The sequence below is a fragment of the Cydia strobilella genome, chromosome Z (assembly GCF_947568885.1).
Source record: "Cydia strobilella chromosome Z, ilCydStro3.1, whole genome shotgun sequence".
NCBI lineage: Eukaryota > Metazoa > Arthropoda > Insecta > Lepidoptera > Tortricidae > Cydia > Cydia strobilella.
Window position 1 is genome coordinate 53,515,464 of NC_086068.1, and position 27,368 is coordinate 53,542,831.

At 38.2% G+C, this 27,368-nt stretch overlaps 1 protein-coding gene across 6 annotated transcripts in view; it reads left to right on the top strand.

Moving 5' to 3' along the window:
- Positions 1-27,368, top strand: part of LOC134754770 (ras GTPase-activating protein raskol) — a 238,952-nt gene that overhangs the window by 198,727 nt on the left and 12,857 nt on the right. For 5 of the 6 annotated variants that reach the window (XM_063691124.1, XM_063691121.1, XM_063691126.1 and 2 more), the window contains 3 exons: positions 24,419-24,644; positions 26,662-26,731; positions 27,130-27,257. In XM_063691124.1, the coding sequence (XP_063547194.1) occupies positions 24,419-24,644; positions 26,662-26,731; positions 27,130-27,257 (424 nt within the window). Of the gene's footprint in view, positions 1-15,952; positions 17,110-24,418; positions 24,645-26,661; positions 26,732-27,129; positions 27,258-27,368 lie in introns of those variants that run through there. The other variant, XM_063691123.1, reaches the window with a different exon arrangement.

Below are 27,368 nucleotides of genomic sequence, written 5' to 3' on the forward strand. Positions count from 1 at the left end.
TGTAGTCACCTGCAATAATATGTATGATCTTATTTGTAGAGCCAAGAGCGTGTCACATATTTATGCGGCCTTCGAAGAGTGCCTTCTTATTGCAGGTCACTACTAGTTTATACTTAGAACTTATTACAAGGATGATTATATTGATTATTATGATTAAACTAGTAAACTACGGACCTACATGGGGTTATTCAAACTGCGGTTAATATATAACGCAGCTCTCAGTACAGTTTTGATTTCGGAATGTACCCATGTAATGTAATGTCGGAGTACCCAGATGACTGATACTTCTCACTTATCTGACACTACACGACAAATATCACTGACAGTTATCCCTTCTCCATAAAAATATACCCCGCCCGCAGCTTTCAATATTATCCGAATTGTGTATACAACTTTCCGCTATTAAAAATGAAAAAAAAAAAAAAAAAAACTAGGTAGACCAAGCTAAGTCGTCAGCGATTTTGATAGCGCACTGTGCACGTGTAAGTTAAACGTCATAATTTCATAGAAGTTTGTCGTTTCACATAACACTTGCACGGTCGGGGCTATCAAAATCGTTGCCAACTTAGCTTGGTGTAACTCTATCATCTCTTGAGCGGCATTACAATATTGTTTGAAGTTGTTAAACTGCGCGCTGTACGATGTATAGGTATGTACAGTCGAGTCGCTCCCGTCGCGTCGCGCCACAATGGCACAATACACGTGGGGTCATTTTTGAGCTCTCTCTAGTCAGACTTCTATAGATAGTCATTCCAGTTCGTCGCTTTACTATTGCCTACTTTATGTAGAGTTCCAAATTCCATTTAGATTGGATGCTCACGCTCGGTTCTTCTTTTTACAAAGTTGTTTTATGTGTAGGTATTCATTAACAATCTTATGAAAATGCATTCATACATTATTATCTAGTTCATATTCATAATATACTGTCACCGAAGTGTACGCAGTTTTACAGTTAACATCGCCATGCCAATGTTGTTGTGTAGAGCCAGAGTGCGAGCAAGACAAAGCTATTCCACATAGCCGAAGACCAGCGGAGATAGCCGAAGGCTCCAAACATGGCGGGCGGTGCACGCTTCGCGCTTGTCAACAAAGTTCCTCCGACCGCCTTCGCGGCCGCGCGCCCTCCTGTTGATTTTGTATCAGAACTTGTTCGGTTGCCGCTTGATGTGATTACTTATGTGATACTAGTGAAATGTGCTATACTTTACTGGGATCGAAATTATTACCATTTAAAATCAATTTAGTGCGTATTTATTGGATAAGGTATATTTTTTCATAAGTTTTATTAAAGTTGGAGTATGACAAGTCCTTTACTTATAAGAATTTATTTATGTTGTAGCAGTCATAATATTTATTATTGGTAAAACTTAAAAAAATAGGTGTACTTACCTTAAATAGTTGTTTAGAAACTTACGTACTTGTTTCAGTACTTAAGACACCTATCTTATCTATTTGCCCAATTTCGTGTTCACATCGAACATTCAATGTCTTTCGTCTGTATACGTTTCACTAGTTTGATAAACTTTCATTGCATTCTTAGGGCAGTTTAAACATCAACCGAGTCATTTAGTAGCTAAACTTATAACATTATTCATTATTGGCACTTTATCAGTTCCGTAGCAATAAATGGATCTTACAGGTTGCTCGGATTGCTCGGTAAACCGAAAGGTTGTTTATGTTATGTTAATACGCTCTACACCCCGACATATTCTCTTAAAATCATGGTTTGTAGAGTTTTGTGTAATTCTATTTGACATTGAACTGGACACCCTTCTGTGTGTGGTGGTATAATGAACGGGAGTCTAATCCAAGCATGAACCAATGCACGTGCCTGACGTGCCGTGCCGTGCCGGTCCCAAGTGTCCCAAGTGTCCCAACTTGTTGCGCAGCAGGCAGTCACTCCAGTCCAGTATTGTTACAAAAACACAATGCTCCATAATCCCTTTCGATAACATATGCCAAAACCTCTTAGCTATTTTTAGCTAACACATTTATAAAAATGACTACATAGGTATAGTTAACGCTATCTGTACTGAGCGCGTGGCCATTGTGTGTGAGCCTCAGGCACAAAGGCCACGCGCTCACATAAAAGAAATAATGGCTTTTTTTTAACAGAATGCCATTGTTAGTACAGGTAAGTGAACGAGCTCAGTAGAGATAGCGTTAACTATAGTAGTAATTTTAGTAAATGAATTGACTTGGACTCTACCTCTGGCTAGAGAAGTTTTTTCTTGTGATTTTTCATTTTAAAATTTACAAAATGGCAAGCATAATATATGACGTGTCGGCAGGGCAAACAGGTAGTTATTTCTAATAAAGTAGCCTATTCCCTATCTAAAATATGTATACATATACTTAGTGTTGTCAGGGAATAGAAACAACAGAAAGGAATTCATCGATTTAGTAGTTTACTAATAATAATAATTGAAATGAACTAACTTATGGACCCCACGTATGGACATTCCCCAGTGCCGAAACGTGGAAACGAATAACATGTAGTCAGTCGTGCAACTCGTGCAAATTCTAAAACTATAGGTACCTTAAACAGGTATAATATTTGGACTTTAATGAAAATTTCGCTTTGTTTGTGGAACGGATCCGACTAGCTTTTAAATGGACCTCAATAAAACAAATTTATTTACGTTTTTCTTATTAGATGCGGATGGTGTTTAGGAAATTGCTCGCCCGAACAAATTGTCTTCTTTCGACAATGCGAACAAGGCTACCGAACCGAGGATATCATTATCTATCTATACGCTTATTCTACTTGAAAGTACAAATTACCAGGAATATGAATCTTCTAGACCTGGTATGCTTAATCACCATTACTTTAATGGACATGGGCGCAAAACGCCTCATAAATCTTCCTGAATCGTCTCATAGCTCAAAACGCATTCAATCATAATGAGGCTTTAGTACTTTATTTTTATAATTTGTTTATTGAACACTAATTACTTGCTATGGACTAATAAAAATTTCTTAAATAAGGTCCTACAAAACTAATGACCTTTGCCTCTGAATATAACATTATTGAAATGCATTTTATATCATCCTTGATGTAAGTATCGTGGGACGATGTATAGGTATATGATTAAAAACGTAGTGGGCAGTGGGTTTCGTGGAGTATAAACCTTTATCCACCCACGCGCCTGTACTTTCTAAACAGAAGGAATTGTAGTCGGCTTCGCCGCCCAACTGTTGTTTGAGAAAAAAATAGTATTCCATTGATGTGAGTCACCGCAGCGAGTCCCCATCGAGGTCTGGGTCACATTCCAGGCCTGTGAGCGGCCGCGCTCCGCCAAACCGGACTCAGCTTGTGCTCGTCCATTTTTAGATAATATATCCTTTAGTTTACGTAATTCAGTTCATCTGTACAAATTCTGTGGGTCAATAGTTCACAATCTTTTATGCCGTGTTGCATTTAGCTTAGCTATTTCTGCTAAACTTCGTAACAGGTAGGTTTTTGCGACACAGTTAATGACAGTAATCTGATTGTTCGTTGGTCCGAGTCCCCGAACCCGGCAAGGAAGGGGCGTATTTTTTGTATACCATCTGTCGGCCTGCAGGTGTCGCTTTACATACTAAACAGGTGATTTGAATTCGCCTTTCTCTCTTGCTCTTAGGGATTTTTTGAGTAGGTATGTATTTAGTGTATAAGTTATAACTTACAGCGGCAATGATTTGATGTTTATACGCATTCCGATTTCCGCCTTTACGAGAAACGTTATTTTTCTTGACAATGTTCAAATATTAATTTAACTATATGTATACATATTTTTCTTGTCACTCGTTGCCATGGTAATGGTCGCCTAAGTCATTCTTTGAAAACCTTTGTTTTATAGTATTTAAAATAACCAAGCATACATTTTTATGGATGTTATAAGGCCTTTCCATAATGGGTCATCTACTTAGTATATTAACAAACTAATTTACTACTGTCGCCTCGTTGACGGGACAGAAAAACAAAAAAAAAAACCACCATAATAATATCCTAATAAATTCCTAGTTGTATATACATATGACATAGGGTAAGGTGGGGTAAGACTATCACTTGTATGGAAATCTCATACTGTTTGTCTTGCCCCGAGCAAAATAAACTGCATGTTAGTCTTACCCTACCTTACCTTAGTAAATTTATTGACCAAGCGAGCGCCGAGCGCAATCAAAGCGTCTCCGTTTTTGCTTGGGCAAAAATGCTTGGTCTGCCCGCCGTCCGTCTGTTCTCCTCTAAAGGTTACTTGTTAAATAAATAAAAAATTGAAGAAAATCAATGTCACTGTCGAACCCGCGACTCTGGTCTGGATCACTAGCACATCGTTCTGCCCACTGAGCAACCATATGCGCCTTAGGGAGGCGCCTAGCGACATACCGTAAGAGTATTACACGTCTTAAACGGCTACCGGAGTTCCAAGTCATATTGGAAATTCACCAGTAACGATGCGCCGCCCCATACTAAATTAATTTTCGCTGTCCTCGAGTGAAGTCTCGGTAGCTCACAGTTGACAGAGCAATGGGCTAGTGATCCATAGTCGCGAGTACGAGCCTCGCCCAAGACAGTGAATTTTTCCACTTTTAATTTATTTCTAAGCAAACGATGCCTTTGCTGACGTTTCTGCTTGATACAAAATTAATTTAGGTTACTTGTTTTAATTATACAGGACTATACAGGTGGTCGTTAAATAAAAGTCTGAAGAGTAAAAAGATCCAATCCTCACTGATTCTCCAGAGTATCGAAGATCACTGTCGGTATCGTTAGCTATTTACAAAAGCTTTATAGCTGCTAGGCATTATAGCTGGGGAGGCGGCGATGCTAAATGTGTAGTTAGTCGAGCGTCGTGGAGACCTATTGGAATCTAAAGATTAGATAATAGGAAGAAAAAAAGGTTATATGATATGTATTTTCTTTTTTAGCGAGCAGGAAAGCGTTTACAGATTTTAAAAATGTAAAAAAAACCGTCCGAGTGCGAGTCGGACTCGAGCACGAAGGGTTCCGTACCATTACGCAAAAACGGCAAAAAAATCACGTTTGTTGCATGGGAGCCCCACATAAATATTTATTTTATTATTTTTTTAGTATTGTTATAGCGGCAACAGAAACACATCATCCGGCAACTTTGTGATCCTGCCATTTCGCTACGGATTGCTAAAATCGTGAGATTATTGAAGTGGGCACTATTTAAGAAGTAATTAATCCATCATATCTTAATCTGACGCGCTTGAGTATTTCAAGGTGGCGATATTTTTTTTACTATTCAGACGGGCTGTCCTGGACTCCCGGCTCGGTTTCTAGGACGCATACTTGGTGGAGGTACTCAACAGGATGCAAGGTATCTCGCCTGTCTTAATCTGACGCGCTCGAGTAACATCAAAAATCCACTCTTGGGCTCCCCAACCATTAGAAAAAAGAAATTAATGCATTAGCGCGGTATGACATGAGTACGGTGATTGTCTCCGCTTCACGCTTGATTTAATCTTCATGGTTTAGTGTAACTTCGACACATGTTATGTTTCCATTTTGCAGTAGCGAGCTTGGTCAAAAACAAAAGGGTGTTATTTAATCGATCTGCAAAATGTTCCTATTTTGATGATAAAAAATATATATTTGGTGATTGGTCAGCCAAAATGTGTATTTGATCAGCAACTTAAGGTTAGCAAGTATTTCATATTAAGCTGCTCTAAACTGATTTGGTTGGCAAATTAATTATTCAATCGGCAGTAAGCGATTAATCAAGTTTTAATAAGCAATCAGTGGGTAATGCTGATTTTTAGGGTTCCGTACCCAAAGGGTGAAAACGGGACCCTATTACTAAGACTTCGCTGTCCGTCCGTCTGTAACCAGGCTGTATCTCATGAACCGTGATAGCTAGACAGTTAAAATTTTCACAGATGATGATGTGTCGTTTTTGCGTAATGGTATGGAGTACGACTCGCACTTGGCCGGTTTATTAAACAAAGAAAATATTGGCCATCAAATGATAACTTCCCTCGCATTATGTTCTTCAAAAAACTTTCGGCCCGCTAACTGTTTTCCAATAGCAGTTGGTTTTTGTGTAGATCGCAGTTCTAACCTAAATTTTTTTTAAACGTTTTTAAAAAAAAGTTCTAACCTAACCCACTTTTCTAGAAGCAGTTGGTTTCTGTGAAGGTCGCACTTCTAACCTAACCTAACCCACTTTTCTAGTAGCAGTTGGTTTCTGTAAAGGTCGCAGTTCTAACCTAACGTAACCCACTTTTCTAGTAGCCATATCTGCCATTTTATTACACCTACATTACTCTCAAAATACCAAAACGGATATATCACCAACAAATACGTTAGAACGCAATGTGACTGCTAACAATCATCGAATGAAATGCACGCACACGACTGGCTGCTCGTGTCACGTGATGGTCACGTGGGCTGATTCCGCTCCGCCCACAACACTGCCGATTTTTCAAAACAAACGCAACCCACCTTATTATATCAGATTACCATTTCTTCGATATGCATACGTCTCAATTAAACTGCCAACCAATTTTTAAATCTTGCTGACCAAATAATAATTTTGCTGCTCATCTATTTTTTAAGCAGATCGATATTGGTTATAATGTTGACCGTTTGTGAATTATTTGCTGAACAAGAGTTACAGCTCGATTTTTATTTATTGCCAGCAACATATTTGTATGCTGTCCAAATAATTTAATGGCTATTTTTTTGCAGATCAGTTTAAAAAAGGCTCATTTAATTACTTCCCAAAACAAAAGCGTTTAATAGTTAATATTTTATTGTAGAACATAGAAAATGACAAAACCAGGTTTCAATAAATCAATACTATTTAACTGTTAAAATTAAAATTACAATCCAATATATCGACATAGGCCCATGACCTAAAATGAGTAACTAAGTTTATTGGATGGTAGCAGCAGACAAAACGGCTACACAGGAAACATCGTTTATCAGTATCACTGTGTCTTGTGACGTTTACTAGAAGCCGTATAGGGACAAATTAAAGTTAATTGTTTTGAAGTGTACCAGGGTGAGGCAGCGGTTTTGCTAAATAGTTTTTGACTTTAGACCTTAACTTTTTTATATCTATATTAATAGGATCAATAAATTAGTCGCCATTTACGTTACGTTACGTTACGTTATTAAATCATCTGTTTATTAATTTTCAATATAAACATATTACATAATATGACGTGTTGGACGTCTTGAAACAACGTCTTATGCGGACCTCGACTTTTTTCCATTCCCATACATAATTGTGCTTATAAAAATCTGTGTGAAGTAGACATTCATTACATTCATACCACAAATTAACTAGCGTTTTGATTTGATATCTTTATAATGAATCTTAAAATTGGATGCTAATAAAGATCTCTATCTATCTATCTAAAATGAAGAGTATTTCTGGAAGTATGATCAGATTGGTCAGTGAGGTGAGTCACTGACACTAATCATTGCAAGAGTTGATTCATCGTGAAAGCCAATTTTTTTAAATAAATTTTGCTCTAATAAACTTTTATAAATTGATTAGTGTTTCATTTCAGTAAATTGCATTGAAAATGACTTATATTGACCGGGATATAGACCGTGATTACCTTTTATATTATACAAAAACAAAACACAAACACAGTGCAAAACAACATTGTTTTATAATACAGGGTGAGCCAGTGATAAATGTATTTAAAAAAAATTAATAAATAATCAATTTGTATGTTTTTAAATAAAATAATTAGAATTTGGGATAAAGAAATAAATTTTACGTTTTAAAAATTAAATCATCAAGATGTCGTCCGTAGCGGTTGCGGCACTCTTGCAGTCTTGCTTGTAATTTTGAAAGACTCGTTAGAAGTTGCGGAGATATTGATTGGATTTCTTGACGAATATTCTCCTTTCATTCTGCTGTGGTTGTCGGATTATTGGAGTACACTTTACTCTTCAAGTAACTCCACAAAAAGAAGTCTGCCGAAGTTAAGTCAGGGCTCCTGGGAGGCCAAGCAATGTCACCTCGCCTCGATATCAATTTTTGAGGAAACATTTCACGCAAAACTTCCAGGGTCACGTTACTTGTATGGCAGGGTGCCCCGTCTTGCTGAAACTATGTGTTGTTGTTGTAACCAAACGATTCGTGAAGTTTCGGAGCCAGGAAATCTTGTTAAGTCTTTCAAAATTTACAAGCAAGACTGGAAGAGTGCCGAAACAGCTACGGACGACGTCTTGATGATTTAATTTTTAAAACGTAAAATTTATTTCCATATCCCAAATTCTAATTATATTTTTTATTTAAAAACATATTTTTTTTAATGCATTTATCACTGGCCCACCCTGTACAAAAGGTAATCACGGTCTATATCCCGGTCAATATAAGTCTAGTGAAACTAACTGTGAATCATTCAAAACTCTAATTGCATTGAAAATGATCAAAATTACTGAAACATAAACTGTTTAATTAATAAAATAACTTAAAATAAATCTAAATGGATGATTAAATTTATCCTTGCATATATTTTAGTTTTTGCACGGTACCGGTTTACTGGTTACCATAAGTACCCAGAAAGCTGAGAAAGCCTTCAAATACTGTTAATTTGTTATTGAATGTTCCCGCCCCTTGTATTGTACAGTCACAAATAATTTCGGCAAATGTCGTCGTCCGTAATTTGTGATTATTGTAATTCGTGACATTACATTCATTAGTCTTCAGCGCTATTAAAATTAATTTAAAAATATTTTTTGCACGCTTTCTTAAAAGCAATTTAGCATAAACTCAGTCTAAAATAAATATTACTTATGTAGTGCATTGTTTTATTTCATCAGTTGTAATAACTTTGTTTTAAAATCAAGGCCGTCTATAACTAGTCCTAATGGACTGGCGTCCAGTTATAACGATATTGACCTTTCAAGCCTTTATTCGATCCTCGACTATTCAAATTAGTTGCTAGTGTAGTCGCATTAACGTCGTCGTCACACCGTCTGGTCCTGACCTTGCTAGTGAACGTACAACAACTTATTCCAACTTAAACCCGTGAGCTTCGCCAACTCGGTCACGACTTCGACCGAAAACTAAACAGTTAACAATGCTGCAGGCTCATGCTAGTCGCCTAGTCCCGTCCTCGACGAAGCTAACTAGGACTGATCACCGTGTGACATGGACGCAATAAATAAATAAAAAACCCTCACGGATTACGTCTTAAAAACAGAAAAGGAAACATATTGTACTTGTCATATGCAAACTTTAAGTCTGCGTTATAGGTAGCTGCCCTGGCGTGAGTCATAATATGCGCTTATTTAGGGGAGCGCAATGTGTGTAATTATATCTAATTAAGCGTAAATACAATTTAAAATAATAAATTAAAACTTGTAAAAAGATATTTTGAAGGTAATTTTAAATCTACGAGAAATATGTCTACTTTTATTATTACCTACCAAATACGTTTTGCGAAAGCAACATTCCTATTTGATCATTTCTGTGACTGACTTTTTCTCAGTGTTCTCGCACAGCGTGGAGAATTGTGATTGCACAAGGCAAAGCGTCACACTGCGGCTAACTTAATTCTAAAGGCATTCCACGCATTATTTTAACATTTTTTCTACTCATCGACTATAATCTGTGCATTACAATTTCATATGCAACACTACAACCTTACTCTTTTCAACGTGTAGTATATGGCACTTCCGACTCAAGCGTAAGAATTTTATCGATACGGTTTAGTCAATTATAAAAATTTTGAAAATAGAAATTCATACATTTCGATAAAATATTTCTTGTTTAAGGAGACTCTATTCAATGCAAATTAGCCTACTTTAAACACGCTGCTGCGTCGCATCTGCTTTGTGATTGGTTGGCCAACAAAAACATATTGTGACACCCTTCATATAGCAACATCCATACCCTACGAAAACCGCTTAGCGTTTCTTGTTAGTCTCCAGAGGCTACGGTGGCCAAAATCGAAAAAAAAAATGTCTTAAAATTGAATTTATCAAGGAGCAGGGCCTCATGACGAGGAGGTGTCGTTGACCAACTCGCCGGGGGCGCCGGGCCCCGGGGGCCGGGGCGCGTACGAGTATATATGAAGGTATCGCAGGCTGCGGCAGCTCGCGGATCTTAGCTGTATACTTTTAGTTTGTTTACCTATATGATTCTACTAGTTGAAAGTATTATTTTTTTGTCTAGTAGAGAAAGTATTGTATACAATAGTGATATAATCAAGCTTTTCAATCTCGTGCCTTACTTAAGCAACTCAGCAAGCTTCGTTGCTTAAACACTGTACTCGACTAAAAAGCTCTCTATTATATCACGATTGTATAAAATACTATTACCTACACATAATTCCATGATATTAGTTACATAGAAGTCAGACTGCGCTGATCCATGACAAGGAAAACACAGTACTTTCGAGTATTTACATCTTCATCTTAAATCAAATCTTCAAAATTTTGGAAAAGTCGTGCCTAAAAGAGATTAGACTGAACTTGTGGTTTGACTAAGCACTCTTGCCCCCGTTTTGGTGACTCACAGAAGACGTGTGTTGTTACTAATAGCTTTTATCGTGACCTCTCCGCCTGCCCTATATCCCGAGGGTTGATGACACATATTCCTGATATTTGTTCAGTTTAACTTTACCGGACCCACTTTCAAATTTTAACAATGAAATACTAACTTATGTAGCCGTAGTTTGACCATTTCTCAACGATGTGCGTGTCTACTAGTTTCATCTAAAATATTAATCGATTTTTAAGCTTCGCGACACATTCTCGCAGTGATCCATAATGGATTAGAAAGAAAAATTTACGTCATTATTGTCAGTGAATCATTTTTTTGTTGTCTATATATCCGGTAATTAAACTAGAAGGCTCATGTTTACGATGTAAGATAATTATAAATGTTGTCAGCTGTGATGTATGTTGTACCTAACCTATATAGTCTGTTTACTATTTATTATAACGGTAATGTATTACGTATCCGCTTGCAATATTAACAGTATTTTAGTATCCGTTCATTAAATTATTCAAACCAATAAATCTTAGAAAGTGCGGAATAATATATACTATTTAGCATCATGTAACTAAAAACATTTCGGATTCTCGAATAAATGAGACGCAATTAGAGAGATTATAAATTACCATTTCCCAGATAAACCCAATATCCCACGTAAGTAACTACCGTATATCGGTAAAGTTATGTAAATCGTTGGGTTCGACATATTGACGACTTTGATCCTTTGCATAAAGAACGCTTTACGGACAGACTAGTTGCCGAACTAGTCGCTGCATCTTTATGCTGATAGTCAAGTCATTAGACTAATTGAAAAGTAAACTTACTATGACTAGACTAGGATTGGTTACCACGAGGTTCTTTAAATATATCGCCTCATTATCCGATAAACTGCTATGCGGTTCTCATTTGTCGTTAGCCATTATGAGTTTGTGCACGTAACTCCATGAGAAAGAAAATCTCCTTGATCGCTTGGTTGTGTACTCACTAGTAGCCACATAGTGCCGCTCGGTCCGGTCGACAAACCCGTATCTGTGGCTAGGAATCTCACATCTCACCAGTCGGCGTCCGAGGACGTCTTAAAAGCATATCCGCTCAAACCGCCTTCGTCTTGTGTATTAAAGCGACTCACATACAACGCTACACCGCTTTCTCATTCTTCTACTTATTTACTGTGTTCTTACCCGCATTCTGCCAAACTTTCTTTAATTGAAAATTCTCAATTTTCTTTAATTCACAATTTAGGCCATCTTTTTTATAAACAAGTACCTTTCTAACTTTAAACTATTCGTATATACCTATTTGCCCAACAATCAAAGATAGTCAATGTTAATTGCGGCTTAATTTATTTGTTGTTATAACTCTAGTTATGTAGTCAAACTTTAAAAGTGTATGTTTCGTTGCCTGTGTGTGATAGACAACCAAACTTATTACCTACCAACTTATGTCAGTTGTACACGTTCTCTAACTAGTTTTCAAGCAATAAGATTCTACGTGGGTGTCTGTGTTAAATTCGATGATGTTATATTATGAGGACAGATCTGCAGCAAATTGTTAATTATGTTGAAAAATTAAAATTACGCCGGTATGATCTATTTTTGTGCCTATACTACTATGATTAATGACTCCATCCGCACTCATAAACGCTGCCAACGCTTGTTTTATAACATTATAAAGGTATTATTAGTGACCTGTGTTTAACATTTGTTTTAATAATACGTACTTAACTTTGTAAATAAGAGCCATTTTACTTTTGCATTAAAACCCAAAATTACATTAGCCTTAAAGTTAGTGAACCAAATATTTTATTTGTTATGTCTTGTAGTAAAGCGAAAGTTTCTTGTTGTTGTTGACGTTAGTGTCGATTTATCCATTGCTTGCCAGGAGGTTTGAGTTGATTAACTTTTTTCTAGGACTAGGTGTATTTTAAACCAACGCAAGGCAACTTGATGAGCGATCAACTTTCGGTATTAAATAATTTATTGCCAGTGGCGTAATCTCTGCGGTTTCATGGTATTTAGAGGGCCTGCCTGCGGTTGAAATTGCTTTGCGAGAGCTTATAGGAAAGTTTCGCAACTATGTTTTAGTTTCAAACCACGTCTGGCGCCGGCTTGCCTCTAATCTTGACGGAAATGTCTTTCTCAAATACCAACACGGGTATTATCTAGAAAATGTTACGTAAACTTACTTAGAACAAAATTATCGAAAAGGTGGAAATAACGTGTCAGATCAGATCTTATATTAATAATGTTTTATTACCATTTTAGTCTACTTTTTTTTTGCCCAGAAAACGATACACCGTAATCTCGTAATTATGATACTTATTTATGAGGTGCTGTGGCTTGCGTTAGCATGATCACTTGTTTTCTCTTTTTGCTCAAAGATTGAGCGAGTTGGTAAATGTAAAACCTGCGGCGGTATCATGGTCGCATTTTTATCACTTGTCATGTCATGTGTCACTTTCGCACTTACATACTTGTTAGAACGTGACAGGCATGATGACAGATAATAAAAAACCAACCATCTTAGCCCTACTGATATAGGTATTATGTATATTCTAAAACTGCGCTAAATACCCACTTCAGCTATTAGACTAATATCATTCTTCAGCTATATCATTACGCCTTAGAAAGCTAAGGCGTAATGATATAGCTGAAGTGGCTCTTTCGCGCAGTTTTAGAATATACATAATACCTATACCAGGTTTTGTCGTAATTAGCAGCACCAAGAGCTTTCTGAATTCTGAATAATGATGAAGCCGAATATAGAGCGGAAAATTAAGAGGAGCTTTAATAGGCGACTGCAAAAGAAACTATTTAAGTTCGAATAATAGGTACGTGTCATATACGCTATCATGATGAAGTAGGTAGGATCAGTTGTGATCCCAATACTCTTTACCTGCTTTAGACAAATATTGGCATAACTTTATACTTTTTACTTTAGAATAAAGTAAAGAAGAATGAGGGCTACCGTTTTTGTGCTCACCAGTTGGCGCCACTGTAGATGTAGGTCCAGAAAAACAGATCTCAAAATTTTTCTATGCTTATTTTTAAAAAATCAATACGTTCTGATATACACAAAGGTATTTTAACGACTAAATGTGCAATTTTTTCAATCTGTTTAATTTTGCATATATTTTAGTTGGAACTTTTTTTAAACCACTAACATTTATTGAGCTATACCTATTGTTTACCATGATTAATCAGAGATGGACAAAGATTTACCTCAATTATGAATAAGGAGTGAAAATTCCCGATAAAAAAGCTTGAAGCCCCTAAAACTTCTATGCATTCTAGCGCTCCTCATTGATGGGACAAAATCACACCAGAATAACATGCATAAAAAGTACCATATTTCTTGCTGTCACTTTAACAAGTAATTAGTTAACTAATCATTATTAGGTAACAGTTTAGGCCAGTTGAGTTGCGTTGCGAAACTTGCTTTTTGTTAGATGTAATGTTTTTAATGGGATGTAACTCTCATCACCCAAACTTTCGAATGTTCGTTCTCAAGAACTACTTGTTAGGCACGTCTAAATACTTACTTCGCCGCTGGTATCCTAATTGTACGAGGAGGACGTTTATCATTCCCGCCAAAGGAATTACGAGAGGGGCTGCACGAGACAAAAAACATTGACATGAATAGCTTGATCGTGTAAATCGTGTTTTATTTGCCTTCTCTTGCATACACTCTTTGGATTCTGCACTGGAACTCCCAACTCCTGAAATAAGAATTTTTTAGAGCATTATACGTATAATCGTCTTTGAAGGTCATGTTATGAATTATCACTTGGATCATATTCTTTTTTGTTGTACATATATGTATACAAAAACACGGAATTTTAACACCGTATTGTTGAGAATATGCCTTATTAGTTAATATTTACTTCAAAATACAATCTTCTGACAAAGTTACAATCGGGATGCTATGACGAAATTTATTTAATTTTTTACGTGTTTGGGTGGCTGCCGTTCCTCAACCCACCAACAGAGCTCACGTCCACGAGGGCCACAACCACTTTACGCAGTTTCGGCCGGGATGCTATTGGTCATGGAAATCTGTTCCTGGACCGCGGTCTATTACATCGTTTAAATACTCGTAGAGTTAGCTCGTATATTTCTCTTTAAAATAATATCGACACTATATTACTGACTAAATATTACGCCGAACGAAATAAGGTTTATTTATCTGGGCTTTCAAATTTAATTTTGTAGAAAGAGGGGTTAGATTATCGCTTATTTCAGGATGAGTTGGTAGTTTGCGGGTTGCTCATTCGTCACGCGTGCTTCGCTCTGCTCAATTGAGAGTCGTTCAATAATCACCTCTGTATTACGTCCGGTTCTAATAACTCATCTTGTAACACTTGTATCGAGGGAACAACAAACTGCACATATAACGTAATTGCTTGGAATTGCTTGAAGAAGATTGGCCAGGAATTTCGTATCGTCGTCGTCCTTTTACCCTAAGGCGACTTGTCATCATTGCTTTTTAGGATTCCGTACCCAAAGGGTAAAAACGGGACCCTATTACTAGACTTCACTGTCCGTCTGTTTGTCACCAGGCTGTATCTCATTAACCGTGATAGCTAGACATTTGAAATTTTCACAGATGATGTATTTCTGTTGCCGCTATAACAACAAATACTAGTCCGACTCGCAATTGTCCGGCTTTTTTTTCTATTTAAAAAATATACCTCGTGTACTTCTTTGTTCAGTGATCTCTCATGAGATTAGGGTTTGCAATCCGAACTGTACGAAATTATCCGGATCTGGATCGGGATCCGCGGATCTTCCCATACATTTGGGATAAGTCGTGCAAACCCTACATGAAATGTATATACAAGCGTATCATTCGTATTAGCTACTACGAACATCTGTAGACATAAAATATGTTTGGGGTCAGACAAAAGCTTTTACACACCAAGCATGTCGAGTCATCAAAACAAGTACGAATCACAAACTAAGCCCTTTAATCAAAATTAGCCAGTGTGTTAGCGATCTAAATATGGTGTACGCGCCTACGTGGCGAGGCGACCTTTCCTTCCTACAGGCGGCGCGGCGCTTAAAATTACTTTAGCATGACAACCGCCACTCCTTGCTTCGACATGAGCGGACTCAACACGTGTGTCCCAATATACCTAAAATTTTTAACTTTTTAAATTCCCGTACGCCTCTGCATTTTTTTTAGCCACAGCACGTTTTAATGTTGATGACTCAGCTATAGCGCTAGTATAGGCTATGAAAACTAATCTTATCGCTCTTCGATAAGTGTAGCTACTCATTGAAAGCACCCAGTGCTGCGATCAATAATATTGCACTTCATTACCTATATACTTGCAGCCTTCCTCCAGGAATCCATCCCGGTTTTCTAAAGAAATTCTCAAAAGTATTCTTATTGGAAAAGGGCTTTAATACTCCAACGTTATTTCTTAGTGTTACTCTGAGTTAGAGCTGTAAAGTGTAACATTAAGAAAAATATTGTTTTTTTTTCTGCTGCTAGTGAACTGTGAAGAAGCTGGAGGACAAGGAAATCGTTGCTAGCGGAGCGAATTGCAATAACGATGCGACGAAACAACGCCGCCAAGGGCAAGCGGCGCTAACGCAGCGCGTTTCCGCTAAGCCCAGTGCAGCCGCCGCCATGGCGAATGCCCCCCCGCCCGGCCCCGGTGCCGGCGCGAGCTGCGACGACAATACCCGCCGCCGTTCAGTCTTTTATGTGCCATTATTCGAAAGCTTCGAAAACTACTTACCTCTCACCCCCGAAGAAAGAGATGCTCTTATATCAGGCCAACACCTAGAGGCTTATCCAACGAAAAACAAAAGGAGAATTCTATCTGATAGTGGGAGATTACAACTGCCGTATTATGGCGACTCATCCTTGACGGAAAGCGAAAGCGACATAAGCGTGTTCAGCCCGGAACGCAGATTTCGTCGACCTTTATCGTCTACCATGAGCTCCAACGAGACGCTGACAAGAGTAGGCCACCGAGATCTCACAAGTCCAAGATTGGTCGCTGAGAGTGGTTTGTCGAGACACAAACCGAGGTTGCGCAGCACGACATCGTGCGAACCCAGATATGATAGAATATTTTCTCCGTTGGGTGGATCTATGTCATCTAACAAATTAAATAACTCGACGGTCAGTATTGGAACTAAAAACTCGATGCAGCATTCTAATTTGTCTTTGATACCCGACTCTCCGAAACTTCTCACGCCAGGCAAAGAAAAATCAAAAACTTTACCACAAAATCTCACCGTCGCTTCCCCAATTCGAGGAAGCAGTAGCTCAACTTCTATATTCAAAACTCCAAGAATTATGATAACACCAGACAGCCCAAGTCGAAGTCCTGGCAAAATGTCGGGTTTGAATTTCATTCGACGCTCCCGTAGCACTAAGTTATCGAGAAGCAATTCATTGCTGAGGAGTGTTACTGCTAGAAATATAGAAGAATGTGCGGACGAAAAGGCTATAGTGACCGACCTAATGGATAACTATGATAAGTTCGTAGACGACAACGGCGGCGAGAGCCAGGTGATCGGGGCATTGATCAAAAAGCACGAAGCTCAACTGGCGAACAGTCCTCTGAGTATTCGGCGAGGATACCTGGACGTGCACGACGACGTCGCTGTGCATTCTGGTAAGCTGCTCGTAATTTAAACACACGTTTACAACCTGACGACTCTAACGAAACATTATTTATTGCCATACTCCGTGGCCCGATGGTAGTTGCGTAACATTTAATAGCTCGATAACCTCGTTGCACCAGTGAGATATTGAGTCGTGATCGCTTGATAGGCTTAGCTTTGATATTAAGGTATTGTTGTTATCTTAATTAGAATAATTTTATAACGGTTTATATCGATAGGGTTCACACAGAATCTTACGTTTTTTTTCGGAAACAATACTCACGGTGTGAACAGAAAGTAAGTACGTTATGCCAATCCGTTACGTAATGTGAATGTATCAGAACAGTCGAGTTGAAAATATGTTTATGTAGAAACGCGTAGAAGCGGTTGAAGTGCGCTTAGTAAGCGTCCTTCAGCCCAACAGCACCTTAATATGAATGACTCCGCTGTTTCCGAGTTGTACGCTTCTTGACGACTCACGTTGCAAAACAATGCTCACTAATTGCACGTCAAGAAAAGGTATAATGCTTAGTTTCCTTCGTCAAATTTAAGATTGTAATGCGGAAAGCTTTGGTAATACAAAAGTGAAGACAATACCTTTTGACCTGTTGACTTAGTATTTCCTTTATTATTGTACACAATATATGGCTTTCATTTTCTATAAGTCTATTACTGCAATAAACTAAAGCTTTTCCCAAAGCTTACAAATGCCAGGTCTTTGTTGCGTTTGCCTAAGAGAGATGAGACGGTAAGAAATACACATAAAAGCAATCAAAACGGCTTTGTATAGAAATGTCGACACAAAGGTACCCATTTTAATTTGCTATTAAGTGCATGTCATTGCTACTGTAACAATTTATTAGTAGGTAAATTGTTGCATTGAATACAATTCGTAGGAGAACGTAATCTCAACCATGTTTATAGTTATGAAGGGCCCCATTCGGGCTTGTGGACGATGCCACTCGTAGTTTGTTGATAATTACTGACGTCGTTGGATAGGTACCTATTGTCGTGTCTAGTTTAGAACAATGATAAAAAATATTGTTAAAATGTGTTTATTATGTGTTAAATCAGTAGTTATTCAGGCGTCGTTATCATCACTTCCTCGTGGGCGTTTATCGGAGCGTTATCGCGACGTGCAATTTGTGATTGCTGCCGGGAGTGCCACTGCCATCCACTGCCATCCACTGGCCGACCGTCCACGCTCCTTACTGAACCAAACAGACGGAACATTCAGTTGCTAATGAAGCAAACGATTTATTACATAAGACACGATAATACCTACACTAAATGAATAGTGATGGATGCAGCCTACACAACAAAAACATCTAATTTTATACATTCATTAGATAAAATCTATTTGTTCCTTATATATTATTTCAATAGAAAAACTAATCCTTTTTCCGATTTTTAATTTAATTTTACGCAATATTTTTATTTATAAAAATTTACATTCATTTTAAGACGTAATGTCGGAAAATTAGAATAAATCCAGAATTTGATGATTACGGATTGTACGTGATTTTGGACGTTTTTTTCGGGCTTTGTATTTATTTTATATTAAAAAACTTTATCATAGGTGTATCACAAATAGTGTACCATTCTGAGGGTAGTAAGATTTTAATATATCTCTCAATGAAAATAATATTGTATTTACATAAATATGATTTAGCGTATGCAACTTCTAACACTGGTTTCGCGGTGAAAATCGATGTTATAATTTTTTTACTGTTTTTCCCATAATCAGCAAACAATTACGTAACACATAAGTATATTAATTTCGGGCAAAAAGAAAAAAATCATGCATTTAAGGTTTAAAGTCTTATTAGTTATTGTAAAATATGTGGACTGAACGGTTTTGTTGATCTTATCGAACTAAACCTACACTCAGGAAAACGAGTGCAGCAGCTATGCACTGTTTATTTTTTCAAATGTTAGTGGACGCCCATCTATCGTCTATGTATTTATATTTATGGTGTAGGTTCGGTATTACGTAACGATGTCCCTGAATTAACTTATGTGGCAATATTTTTATCAGAAATGCCAAGACGTAACTTACTTAGCGTACTCTTATAAACCTTTATTAAATTTTGTCTCTTTCTAACAAACAGTAATGTCAAAATGACGGATAGGGTTAAACGATTATCAACGGTTTGTTAGATTACACAAACGTTTATGAATAACGCCATAAGTAAAAAGTTAATAGGAACATATTTTAATTCTATATAAGGCGCGCCAATATAATTCTTTAATTTGTATTTGTATATCACCTTTTTTTTTCTTGTAGAGTCCAGAGTAATAGGTACGTGTAAGAATGTAATGTATTAAAGTATGGGTGTTATTTAATCGATCTGCAAAATATTCCTATTTTGATGAACAAAAATATATATTTGGTCAGCCAAAATGTCTATTTGATCAGCAACTTAAGGTAAGCAAGTATTTCAAAATCAGTTCGCTGCTATAAAATGATTTGGTTGGCAAATTAATTATTTGATCGGCAGTAAGCGATCCACCGTTAATCAAATTTTGTTAAGCAGTCAGTGGGTAAGCGGATTATTTCATTTTGGATTACAATTTAACTGATCCGCAAAAATTAGTTCTTACCTAACCTAACCCACTTTTCTAGTAGCAGTTGGTTTCTGTGGGTGTCCCGAGTGGTTATGTTGGACTCCCGTCTAGGCTAATGAGGCCCACGGTGTACCCACTAATAAACCCCCCATATGCCGCCTCGCCGCCCTATTGGTGCGGTTACGGGAACGCTTACGTACTCATCCGCGAGTCCACCGGCGGCAGCCGCCCATGAGCGGCTCCTCCGCGAATGCCCTAAGGCCCTTCACGCTAGGCGCGCCAGATGGTACGACGCGCCTTCCTCCTCGGCTTTCGTTCTGCATTGTAGCGGACCCCCCCAAGCCCGCCACAAGGAAGCCACGGGCGCCAGAAATTTCCCCGGCGCCCGGCGACAGATCAGGTTCTGCCGCAAAACCACAACTCGGCTGCAGAGGACAGGGAGAACGGCACATCGTAACACCGACACTCCTCTTCCTCTGCAGCCCCACCAACGCCGCTACAGCGGAACGGCCCCGCCAAGTTCGCAGGGGATAGGGAGAGTGGCGCATCGAAATACCATCACTCCTCTTCCCCTGCGATCCCACATCGGCCGCCGAGGATAGGGAGAACGGCTTACCGCAATACCGACACTCCTCTTCCTCGACGGTCCACCTTCGGCGCATCACAAGCGGGCTAAACCAGACCACTTGGAGCGTCCTCCTCGGGCCAGCCCGCGATCCAAACAGGCTGGCCCTGGTTGCCTCTTCGCTTCCCCGTGGGTGACCAAGCCACGGTTACTAAGCCCCTCCACCACGACAAGGTGAGCAACCCGCGGGGGGGCCGCAGTTCTAACCTGACCTAACCCACTTTTCTAGTAGCAGTTGTTTTCTGTGAAGGTCGCAGTTCTAATCTAACCTAACCCACTTTTCTTGTAGCTAATATCTTCCATTTTACACCTATAATGCTCTCAAAATACCATAACGGATAATTATCACCAACAAATACGTTACAACACCGCAATGTGACTGCTAATAATCATCGAATGAAATGCACGCACACGATTCTGCTCCGCTGCAACCCTGCCGATTTTTCAAATCAAACGCAACCCATTTTATTATATCAGATTACCATTTGTTTAATATGCATACGTCTCAATACTCTCAATTAAACTGCCAACCAATTTTTAAATCTTGCTGACCAAATAATAATTTTGCAGCTCAACTATTTATTAAGCAGATGGATATTGGTTATAATGTTGACCGTTTGTGAATTATTTGCTGAACAAGAGTTGCAGCTCGATTTTTATTTATTGCCAGCAACCTATTTGTATGCTGCCCAAATAAATTAAGGGCTATTTTTTTTTTGCAGATCAGTTTTAAAAATGGCTGATCATTTAATTACTTCCCTTAAGGGTTATTGATGTCGATTTAATGTTGAAAAAAAAAAACAATACTGAACTCGAGTTGGCGTTAAGAATGTCACTGTTGGACAATTTTAATGAGTATATCAGCTTTGGATATTGTAAGCCTCTCTAATGACATGTCAGGCGCAAATAACATCGAAATATTAAAGGAACTGTCCTATTAATATAACAAGGACCCATGTGGTATCTAAATTCGTACATATAAACGACCTTATTGTTTGAGGGTGTAGTAAATCTAATGGCTCCCTCGGAACATCTGTTGCTTCACAGGCCTGCTTAAAGCGGCGAGTGCCGTTGGCACCTCCCAGTATTTCAATACAATTTTACTGGCCTACCAGTACCGAGCTTATTGTAAGAAATCATTTACAGATAACGGCATTTTCCAGTTTGCGTTTCCTTGCTTGACACGTCGTTAACACTAATTGTGTTCCGGTTCCGGTTGTCATAAAATAAACAGAAATTTCACCAGTACGCGATTAAGTCCCGTGTTAGTTTTAAAATTATTAAAAGCTCTAAAGTGCCCAAGTTAACTTACTTAAAACGTACCTCTGCAATAAGAAAATATTTCAAATTTAGCTGTAATTTTGCATCGTCGTAAACAAGTACTAAATGTGACATGCATCGCCACATTACATCTTATCTTATACCGAGCAATTCTTGCATTTTTATATATTTCGGAGATCTCGAAAAATATGAGGGTTTTCGGGGTCGATCTAGAGGTCTTATCTCTGGGAAAACGCGCATTTTTGAATTTTTATATGTTTTCCGAGCAAAGCTGGGTCTCCCAGATATTTACTTATTAAAAGTGTGGCGGTAGTAAACAACACTAGTATAGCCTGGTTAAATATTTAAGCTACGAGTACGTACTACACGCGCACATCGACCACAGTCAAGAGCTTAGCATAACCTGAACTTGGCATTCTGGTGAAATTTCTATTTATTTTATGACAGTATACTTTAGAGCTTTGTTCTTAGTGAGTAAAAATAAAATTTGAATCATGTAGGCTTAATTTCAGAACAAATTATAAGGTTTTTGATAAAAGCATCACTTGAAAAAAATGAAGCTATTGTCAGACATACGTTGGTCACGGGCTGCGTGCACGCCACTTCCGGCGGATGCCAAGCCACGCCATATACAACACCGTCACTTGTCTGCGATAAGTTATAATATACTATATCTATGTCATTGTTTTCATGCGTTGCGCGTCAGTATAGTGCGCCTGGTAGGCAATTTCTTTAACAGGTCAGCTGCAGTAAAAACTAGGAAACTGATTTATTATCTGACGCAGCTATACTTTTAAGTCAAACCAGGAAATAAGACCAAAAATCGGAATAATCAAGAGAATATTGTTTGGTAAGCGACACCGGTGAAATGGACATGGAGAACTATGACTGTAAGAGCCCGCACACACAGAGAGCAATCTGGAGTTCCGCGTTCTGCTGACCTCTTGATATTTGCGTACACAAAGTGGCTTGCAAAATCTTGCATCCCATTTTTTGTGTTATCGTATCGTATGTTAGATGACGACCGTTCTCACCTAGTGGGTAGTGACCCTGCCTGTGAAGCCGGTGGTCTTGGGTTCGAATCCCGGTAAGGCCATTTATTTGTGTGATGAACACAAATATTTGTTCCTGACTCATGGGTGTTTTCTATGTATATAAGTATGTATTTATCTATATATGTATGCATATCGTCGCCTAGCACCTAAGTACAAGCTTTGCTTAGTTTGGGGCTAGGTTGATCGGTGTAAGGTATCCCTTAATATAGTAATATAAGATAGTTCATCTACCGAACTAGAAGCATTGATTTCGTGGAGGCTAGAGCCATCTAAAAAAATAATGAGTTGAATTTACGCAATATTCACAACGCGAGAAAAACAAGACTGCATGTAATATATGTAGGTAGCTTCTATTTAACTATCTAGACCTATCTACTTTGCAAGAAACTCGGAATTCTGAACGTTGATCGTCGTTTATGCAGCTATTTAATGTTCGATATATTTTCATATTTTGTAATCAAAATATTGTTGTGCCGTTCTTGTTTATTTTGCAAGCTCTGCATAGCTACGCCAACACGCCAAGACAAAAGGAATGTAGGTATTATGTAGAGTGCAAAATATGCATGTGTAATTAGATCACGTCTTAATAACAAAACTTCCGTGAGACACAGACATATTAAATATATTAATAACGGGTCACTCACGTATTTTAAGTCACCGTCAACGCAAGCTACTGATGACACTCCCCGGTACGGAGTGAAACATGTCGAGCGTTTTTCGACTTAAAACACGGGAGTGACCCGTTATTAATATATTTAATAGATCACGTCTTCTTAAAAAATAATATTTGTTTGGAAATGTAATAGTCTAAGAGCTAACTACGGAAATAGGTTTGCAATTTATAGAGCAACGAAATCCCTCAAGTTAGTGTGCAATTATTAATTATATTATATAATTCCGTCTATAACGGGAGTAATATGCTGTTCTGGTCCAAACAGTCAAAACGTCCCACTTTGTCGCATGCCATAAAGATGCTTTGACAGGTTATCCGTATAAAGATACAAGCAAATCTCGTCCTTATGGTAATCGACAAAGTGGGACCTTTGACTAGATTACTACACATATGTCTGCGTTGCCGTAAGGTTTAGTATGTTATGCTTTGCCATCGGTCAGTGGTAAAGAAGGACCTTGTGTGCCACTATTGTTTGCAATCACGGCCATTTCTGCCACGCGAGACTGACAAATGTCTATTATCTATTATGCAACTGTTTAAAGTTGTCATTATTACACGACTCCATTATGAACTCGGCTTTAATTTAGATTTGCAAACGATATGGCCGCCGTGCCCATGTGCAACGCATGACTCATTTGCAAGGGAAATGTATGTTGCCCATAGCATGTAGGTACATTCTCCTTGTCAGGGCTAGTTATTTTATTTTAAACCATGAGCTATTTAGACAGTGTTTTATATGACACGATATGTTTTATGTTTTAGTTGTCTATTTCCTACGAATGTTCTGTACTTTATATTACTTCAAATTAAACTTGTACTCGTTTTCTTTTAAAGAACGTGAATAATAATAAAGAATATAGATATATGCCTTTTAAGTAACGTTAAGTAAGAGAATGAAATCTATGTTTAAGTAAGTTTAAACTTCAGATAATTCAAAGTAAGGATAAAAATTAAAATTGCCATAAATATCAGAACACATAATATAAAACATGCTATAATACTGTAATCAGAGGCAACCATTTAAATTCAATTAAATCTTATACATTTGGTTTTGCGACTGCACATCATTTCCAGTCAATCCAAACATATACACTAATGAATATAATTTTGTCCCACAGACACATCATACGAGAAAGCATGTCGGCGCGGCTCGGCGCCCAGTACACCCGTGCCGGGGGCGCAGGCCCAGCACAGCCCCTCGCGGCTGGCCTCCTTCTTCTTCTCCAAGCGCTCCTTCCGCAACAACCCGCTCAAGCGGACCAAGTCAGCCACCAAGTTGGAGCGCGATCGCGCCCTGCAAGCTCCGCCCACGCACCCGGCCTCGCATGCTTTGAGGACTTCCAGGTAAACCGCATCCACAAAGTCTAAGCGGCAGAGTAGCAGAGCGAGTAAAATGTATTTTTAACTCCTCAGCTCGTTACATTGTTACTTTATTAGCTACGCAAGCGCAAGATCAATTTCTGAAGAATATTTAGCCCACCTTGTGGTTTCGATTTTGTGTCCAACGTCGTGATTTGGTATAACAAAGCGCAACAAATAGAAAGGCCGTGGTCGAGGAAATAAATTAGACATGGTTCAACTTTCATGTTCGATATTAATCGAACATGAAAGTTGAACATTAGTTTCAGACATTGATATTGCAAAAGATTGCTTAGCCACCCGCTTTACTTCATTGTTTCTTACTTATTTATTTCTCTGCTGGCAATCGCCCTCATCAAACTCATGGCTTCCACGGTACAATCTCAGGCGACTCAGCTGTAATTTTATGTCAGTTTTCCCTTTGTAATCTCCCTTAATTTAGTCTGGAACGAATACATCTAGCTTCTAACAAAATTACGGTTTTAACGAAATGAGACAGACATATACGGGATCAAGTTTTATTTAAAAACAAGTGATAGGATTTTAAAAATGACGTCATACATTATTATATTTACATAGGTATATTCATATGAAAAACCTAATAGCCTTTTTCAATACCATTATATTCATTACACTTCATTGTATCTACGATTATAGCATATGGAATATAGACTAGAGTATAATACCTGTCTGCCTAAACATATAATATGTAATATTATCTCAGTTGCGTAGTTATTTCCTATAATACTCTAAATCCCAACACCACAGAATTGAACTTGAAGTAGACTAATTCTACATTCTATAAAGCTTCGGCCAGCGCGGCGGGGGTTAATTTGGTTAGGTTTCAATGCAATTCGTTTATTTTCGTTTGATGTTAATTTGTGGATTCATTCCGCACACGTATCGCAGCACATACCGCTTGTTTACTTCATCAATCTTCTATTGAAATGTGAACTTGATTTTGCATTCAACAAGGTCTCTCTTTGAAAAGACAATAAAATACTAATTGAAATGAGCACCTACATTACACGAATGCTATATCGACATGAAATGATGAATATCGTTATTATTCGCCATAAGTAATATCAATAGTTATTAACACATCAAATATTTGAAAATATGTATGTATACATATAAACCGTCTGTCTAGAGGAGCCCACTGACTATCAGCCCGCCGGACGATATCGGCCTGTCAGTTAGAACAAAAAAATTGACAGTGATATCGTCCGGCGGATTGATAGTCAGTGGGCCCCTTAAGACATCAGCGTACGTATAAGTGTTGGCGCATAGGGAGTACCGAGTCACTTGAAATATGGCATATTTAGGCTTTGACGCTAATGTCGCTAAATACTTCATAATATAACGGCGTCAGCGAACAACTTCTTGAACCTATCTGAGATAATAATAAAAAGGAATTTTGGTGGTGTGTATCTGCATGTATTTAAACTGTTGTATTTAGCGATATGTCGTGACATTACCCACTACGTTACCGAGACAAGGCGTAATGTTGTGGGTATGGGAGTGTCGCCCCGCCCGTCTGCGCGCCTTATTTACTAGTGGCTCTTTAATTACTTCCCCGCTAACTAAACACGAACAACTTCATAGCTATTCCTATTATTATACTTAGATCTACTTGCGCCTGTAATCCCATCGCATTGCCTTACTTTAGGATCCAATCCCAATGATTCCAGGATTGATTTGTGTAACTCGAGCTTTAACATGAATTCGTTTGCGTAGGTGTACTTATATGAATACGGATAATTCATAATTATGCAGCTGTACTGTACCTTTAACATTAATAGCGTAGATTCGTGTAGGTATACCTATACCTAATGCAAATATAATTAGGTTAGATAAGTCTCTATTAGGTATTTTACCACGTCTGATTTTCCTAACTGTCGTCTCCCGGATATTGATTCCCTAGGTACGAGTATCTCGAATGTATCTGTCCACGGCGTAGATCACCTAAGATTGTATTAATTAGTTAAATCGATTGTTACAGATCGCACGAGAGTTTACTATCAGCGCACTCCCCTGCAGTTTCCACCATGGATTTGGGACCGCCAAATCAGGTGGGTTAGCTAGCTAACTTTACCCGATGTATAAATACGGTTGGCGAGCGGTACCATAAGAGTCATAATTGTCTTAAAATATAATGTATGAAAAAATCGCATTAATTTCGCTAATGTACTTTTATGTGAAAGTTTAAAATAAAATTTTACCTATTTATATACCTATTAATATCAGTCTCACTTGTGTTAGCTAACGCATAATATTCGATTTTATTTTGAAATATCAGTTCTATCACATTTCACATTTTATTCACTGAACGCTAAAATAAAATGTTTGATATTAAGACACGTTAACATTTCGTTGTGGCATGAATGTAGGTTGTGGAGTAGCTTAACAGAATTCGCAAATTCAAAGCTGGAACGTTTGGATTCTTGTAACATGTGCATCTGTTATCCAGGTGGAAATACGTGCTTTGCACTCCTCGGTGCTAGGCCGGCCGCATTGCTTCGCCCTAAGCGCTGAGAATCGCGCTCCTCGATATTTCGCTTGCGCCTCGAGAAAGGAACGTGACCGTTGGATTTACAGGTAAGATTTGAATTTAAAATATCTGCGGAATGCGTCCGTAAAACCGCTGGAATGGACGTAAATTCGCAATGTTTATTTTAAGTGTCTAAGAACATTCAGTAATATAAATCG